The 6,379-nt window shown below is 43.1% G+C and overlaps 1 protein-coding gene across 1 annotated transcript in view; it reads left to right on the forward strand.

The window, feature by feature from the left end:
- The window catches only part of LOC106607930 (uncharacterized), a 58,475-nt gene extending 52,366 nt beyond the window's left edge, over nucleotides 1-6,109 (forward strand). Inside the window, exons 29-41 of the mRNA XM_014205412.3 lie at nucleotides 86-163; nucleotides 465-553; nucleotides 685-750; nucleotides 832-879; nucleotides 967-1,120; nucleotides 1,301-1,437; nucleotides 1,996-2,085; nucleotides 3,347-3,488; nucleotides 3,638-3,801; nucleotides 3,986-4,102; nucleotides 4,208-4,270; nucleotides 4,417-4,492; nucleotides 4,929-6,109. Of these exons, the coding sequence (XP_014060887.2) occupies nucleotides 86-163; nucleotides 465-553; nucleotides 685-750; nucleotides 832-879; nucleotides 967-1,120; nucleotides 1,301-1,437; nucleotides 1,996-2,085; nucleotides 3,347-3,488; nucleotides 3,638-3,801; nucleotides 3,986-4,102; nucleotides 4,208-4,270; nucleotides 4,417-4,492; nucleotides 4,929-5,015 (1,311 nt within the window). The 3' untranslated portion in view covers nucleotides 5,016-6,109. The remainder of the gene's footprint in view (nucleotides 1-85; nucleotides 164-464; nucleotides 554-684; nucleotides 751-831; nucleotides 880-966; nucleotides 1,121-1,300; nucleotides 1,438-1,995; nucleotides 2,086-3,346; nucleotides 3,489-3,637; nucleotides 3,802-3,985; nucleotides 4,103-4,207; nucleotides 4,271-4,416; nucleotides 4,493-4,928) is intronic.
- Nucleotides 6,110-6,379: the final 270 nt, after the last annotated feature.

Genomic DNA, 6,379 nt, shown 5'->3' on the forward strand with positions numbered 1-6,379 from the left:
CCATTTTACACACCTCTCCCATGCTAGATCGTTTTTCCAGAGCATTAACATACAAATCCCATATAAAATGTGTTGTTTCTTTCAGGTGAAGTACCAGAACAATGACGTCATTGTGCGTGAGGGTGCAGAGGGCAACACATTCTACATCATCCTTAAAGGAGAGGTACAGTAACGGGGACATGTTTGGTGGCTACTGTGATCCAAAACACTCTGTCTCTGTACATCCTTTGTTTGATGATCATAGGGAACAACAACTAACTACGCTAGTGGAGGATTGGCGTCTACAAAACCTGTGCTTACCAACCGATCTGTTTATTGACAAACTCAACCTTTTGACCCGTCTGTGTCAGTTTAACTTTATTTGCACAGCTCTCTTTTCAATGTCATACTGGTGCTGAATTGCTTATCAAATGAATCTGGCCTTGAGGACAAAAACGAGTGGGTGTGCGTGTGTCTGCCCTCAGGTCCAGGTGACTAAAAAGGTGAACAGGCAGCAGAAACAGATTCGCAGGATGGGCAAAGGGGAGCATTTCGGGGAATTGGCCCTCATACGGTAACCATGGATACATTAGTACCTACAGTAAAGCTATAAAGTAACTTGCTGTTGTACAATAAAAGGGCCTTGGTGTGCAGTATTAGCTAGTGTGGCTGCTCATTATGTGTGGATCTGTATATAACCTACAGTGAGATCCAGAGGACTGCAACCTGCACTGCTCTGGGCCCTGTTACCTGCTTCTCCATCGATAAGGAGTGAGTCTGAGCAATTCAAATTTGATTTCTTGATCGGTTAGTTTATGGAATGATTGATGGTCTGTTATGTTCCCCCTCCAGGGTGTTTGAGGAGACGATCCCCATTGAACACCTGGAGCTCCATGATGAGTGAGTACAAAGACACTCTAGTCCTTTTAGTTCTATATTTACCACTCTAGTCAAGCAGTCTAACTGTAGTCTGTGGTCCACCATCAGCTCTGAGTTCCTGGAGGAGCCAGATGCTCCAGAGAAGTCCAGTCCTAGTTCCTCTCTGAGGCTGAAGGACCTGATCCCTGTGCTGTACCAGGAGGGGCGCTACCAGGGAGAACCTGTCACCCTCGGAGTGGGAGGATTTGGTCGCGTTGAACTGGTACATGTGTTTGGTGTTGTTGTAGTGTTTGGCTATTTATAGGGATAGTTAGTGGCTGAAACTAACTGATGAAAGTTTACTGTCCCCTTTAAGGTGCTTGAAAGCCAAATTCAAAGTGAAATGGCTCATTTTAGATCCAAAGTTTATAACTGTTTTTGTTGTTTTTGTTGTTTTCCCCAGGTGACCACGCTGCACCATGGGAAGTACTTTGCCATGAAGCGGGTTAGTAAGAAGCACATTGTTGCTAAGCAACAGGAGGAGCACGTCCTGTTTGAGAAGAGGATCCTCAAAGCCATCCAGAGTGACTTCATCGTCAGGTGACTGTGGGGCTAGGTGGCAGGTACTGTAGCCTAGCGGTTAAGATTGCTCTTTCGAATCCCTGAGCCGGCAACGTGGACAAATCTGCCGTTCTGCCGTTGAGCAAGGCAGTTAACCCCCAACAACAACTGCACCGATAATGTTGATTAAGGCAGCCCACTACACCTCTTTAATTCAGAGGGGTTGGGTTAAATGTGGAAAACACATTTCGGTTGAATGCATTCAGTTGTGCAACTGACTAGGTATCCCCTTAACCTTCAACCATCATCATCTACAATAACACTTTAACCCTCTTTGTCCCCTTGTCAATTGATGGTATTCATTAAGACTGTGGGGGTAGATGACCCCTGACCTCTAACCTTTAATGTCCAACCATCATCATCTAAGTTAACATGTTAACCCTCTTTGTCCCCTTATCAATCGATGGTATTCATTAATCACTAAAGTACCAAGGGAGAAGGGAAAACCATCAGACACTGCTGTGGCCCTCAAGGTCCAGGAGGACTGTGGATGCTGTACCATATTTAACCCTGTGTTATCTCTCTCTCACTGTTCAGGCTACATTATGCCTTCAAAGACACTCGCTACATCTACATGATTATGGAGTTCTGTGCAGGAGGGGAGATCTGGACCAAGCTCAAAGAAGTGTGAGGAAACATTGCTGACTAAGTCTACTTTTAAGTGATCATGCCCGAAAAGCTGGAGTTTTGGAGGATTTATCGGCATGGGTGTTGTTAGGCCCGAGACAAAGTCGAGGGCCGGCCAATATATCCTCCAAACACTGGCTTCAAGGGCATCACTTTTATACAGCGGGTTACCAACGTATTCAAATAATGATTGACATATTTTCATTAAAACTTTATTTTGATGAATTTATTCATACTATTTCATCCTTCCACAAGATATAGTCCCGACACAAATCTATGGTTGCTACACAACCCGGCTCGTCGTTCGTTCTATCGGTTCGGTTGCCAGAGACGTGACCCAGTAGTTCAGTCTTTTAGATCTATATCTATGGATGCGACCCAGTCGTTCAGTCTGTTTGTTCTATATCTATGGATGTGACCTAGTCATTTGTTCTAAATGTTCCATTGCCATACTGGCTGGCAACGTTGTTATCCCTTGCTTGCTAGCTAGCCTACAACGTCAAACAGTGCAGCCAGAATAACAACAGTAGCTGCCTTTGCATTTGTTTAAGCAGTTTTCTAGTGACATTTATTTGGATACATACATAACAATAAGTTAATGAGGCGCGATTTTGCCTGGCATAGAAAATGTGCTCTCTCATCAGGAAACTGTTGTTCAGAGAAGCTAGCCAACAACACCGCTAACACAATCACTTCAAACTGAAGCTGGAAAGACTGCAAACTAGCTGCCCTTCATTTCGTTTTACCTTTTTTCAATTGACATTTCTTTGTATATATCCATAAATATGATGCCAGCTTATTCCTGATTTCCACTGGCCTTGAAACGCTGCCTGCCTGTCTGTCTCGTTCCTTCTCCCGACATGTTCATTACTATGGGACAGCTGGAGATTGAATTTTAATATGGAAACAATGTTGCAAATGTCAGAGAGACAAACAGCAAGGTTTATACAAATCTCCGCTGTTGAAAACTAAATGTTAGTCGAAAAGAAATGTGAGATAATGTCTAAACACTTTTTCTAGTGGAAATCAAGTTTATAAATTGCCTGGCTGAGCTGATGAGACAGTGGATTGCGCAGTCAGATGGAAGAGTAAATAGGCATTTTAAAGTCATAGATTTAGCCGGTGGTAACTTGTGGAATAGACACCGTCTGGAATGCGGTTTTAACCAATCAGCATCCAGTATTAGAACCCCCCGTGGTATAAATTCAGATATACACAACTGAGGTTGAAGATTTATCTGCTTTATCTCTGTGTTTGGCAGTGGTCGCTTCGATGAGCCAATTGCTGTGTTCTGCACTGCCTGTGTAGTAGAGGCCTATGCCTACCTCCATAAGAAGGACATCATGTACAGAGACCTCAAGCCTGAGAATCTGATGCTGGATGCCAAGGGCTACGTCAAACTGGTGGGTGATATGTTAATAATAATATCAGGCTCTCCCTCTTTCATTGCTTCAACTCTTCAATCGCTTGCGATGCTAAAGAGTTCATGCATTCAGATAACTCTCTGTGTGTGTATTCGTGCATGTTTGAATGTGTGTGTTTTTACTTGTAGGTGGACTTTGGTTTTGCTAAGGAGTTAGTTCACGGTGATAAGACCTACTCATTCTGTGGTACTCCTGAGTACATGGCCCCAGAGATCATCCAGAACCAGGGACACGACTTCGCTGCTGACTTCTGGTCCCTGGGCATCCTGGTCTATGAGCTGCTGGTGGGGAGGTACTGTACAGATCAGCACGGAAAGGGTTAAAGCAGCTTGATATTTCAGTCAACAAGAAAGGTGACTGACAGAATTATTTACTGTATAGTGTATAGTACAACATTTACAACAGTTCCAACACCAACAAACACACACCGGATTATCTAAAATACTGTTTTACCAAAGGACTGTTTTGCCTTTCAGCCCCCCATTTTCCAGTTCCGAGCCCGCAAAGATCTACCCTAAAATTTTGGATGGGTTGCTCAAGTTCCCCCCTTACATGGGCGAGGGGGCCAAGTCCCTCATCAGTAAACTGTGCAGGTTAGAGATGATGTGTTAGGTGCAGGATATAGTGTGACGTTATAACTCTTTTTCATACTTGTTTTGATTGGTTATTGATGGTTTGTGTTGTGTTGTGGCCCACAGACCTCGGCCGGGTCAGAGGCTGGGAAACACCAAGAATGGGATCAAAGATGTCCGCCATCACAGGTAACCATGAGGATCCAACCGTCTGGTGTGGGTTTGTTGGTGTTGGAACTGTTGTAAATGTTGTACTATACACTGTACAGTAACTTTTTCTGTCAGTCACCTTTCTTTTATGAGGATTCATCCCCCTTTGCTGTATTCCCCTCCAGGTGGTTTAGTAGTATGAATTGGCACAAGCTTCGCGTGGGCCAGGTGGAGGCTCCTACAATCAGACTCATACACAAGGTCAGTCTAGCCTCAGCACACATCTTTTTTTTAAAATCTATGTGAAGCTCAATAGGTAACTCTTTACATTTAAGGTATACTTCTAAGGATTTATAAACGGGTTGATAAGTAGTTTACAAATGGTAAATGATTAGTTTACAGTTTGTGGTCTATAACGAAGTTCCCCACCACTGCGAGAAAACCTGCTGCGAGAGGTTCTGATGCATCGACATAACACCGCCCCGCAACGAGTCAAACCAAATTTCTCTGCAACAGCTGTTGCTTTTTTAGTGAACACAATTTCCGTGCAACAGCTTTTCACACTTTATAAAGATCAAATACAAGTGCAAGGTACGGATTGAGTGGTAAGTAGTTGCCAATTAGTCACTGTGTCATATCCAGTGTCAACGTCCTTCCCAGACAGCCACTGATCTGAGCTCTTCCCCGTTTCCTCCAGGGTCCGTGCTACATCAACTTTGACCGCTTCCCCTTCGACCAGGCTAAGGCCGACGAGGAGTTCTCGGGCTGGGACAAAAACTTCTGACTCCAACCAGAACCAGAACCTGAACCAGAAACAGTCCAAGAGGGTCAGAGTTCAGAGGTCACACCGGGGCTCACTGATAGGTGGATCCAGACCAGATTACTTATTGGTGACCTCGATGTTCCCGTTACCAGAGCCATAGATACACATGGATAGGTTCTGACTACTTTGTAATAAGGCTCTAATTTCACCATGCTGGCTTCACAGAACCCTCTGGTAAAAGATACTGTACAACACTGAGGTATGAAGTCAAATGTGTGAATAAGAACAGCCACTCATGCTGTCTTAACTTGACATCTTAACTTGACATGTGCTCACTGAAAGCTGTATGTGTGTGTTGTGCCCAAAAGAAACAACCCTTGACACTCCTTGTACTGTGTAACTCAGGATGGCATTGTCATTGCATTTACTGTGTTAGTGTCTATGCCTTGTAGCATATACTGTCTGTGAAGAATACTAAATGTATGTGTTTCACTTTCAAATAAATATAATGAGCCCTAAATATACATAGAGAACAGGTGTTGTAGTACAACATGTCAACACTAGGGGGCTGAATAGGAAGGAACACTATCTGCTCTCAGCACAGCACAGTGTGTCCTCAATGTCTGAGTCCTGTAATGTAATTTAGAACCGACAGCAGGTTTTGTATGGCGTGATGTACTATGTATTATTCAAACATCATTACAGTGTCTGTTAGATTGACTAAAGCTCTTTTAAGTCATCAGTCCACTCACGACAAACAACTCTTATCAGGAAGGAAATACAAAAACAACAAATCAATCTCCTGGGGCTATGCCTAATCTGTGATGGTGGCCTGAAGTACATCTGTTTTCTATTGGATTAAAAAGGCGCTGAATGATTGATATGATTGGTCCAAGGGCCGTACACATTGTCATTGACAATAATACTATTATGATAAATAATATTTTTGATAAGCTGCCAACGACAGCTTTCAGTGTTTGTTACTATTGTTTTTCCTTTGTGTGTATCTGCCAGGCTGTCATTGTAAATAAGAATTTGTTGTTAACTGACTCGCCTGGTTCAATAAAGGTTAAAGAAATAATAAGCTAGATAAAATAAATCTGTATGGATCCTGACTTTTTGTGAAGAGTATTTTAACGACTGTTTCACATCCTGATAAAGGTATCCCGTGTGGCTTAAATCGACTTAATAAGCATATTTCTGTCCTTGTTATATGTCTTACTGACAGTCTGTTTCACCCCAGGGAAACCTGCTTTCCTCACTCACTGTGCTACGGATTTCAACGCACTTATGAATGTGATCCGATTTAGAGGTTTTCTACCACTACTGATTTTGAATTGAAGTCGCAGAGAGGTAGAGCTCTGTTATGGCAGGCTTTTGAGGAG

This window comes from Salmo salar, chromosome 06, assembly GCF_965601325.2.
Source record: "Salmo salar chromosome 06, fSalSal1, whole genome shotgun sequence".
Taxonomy (NCBI): Eukaryota; Metazoa; Chordata; class Actinopteri; order Salmoniformes; family Salmonidae; genus Salmo; species Salmo salar.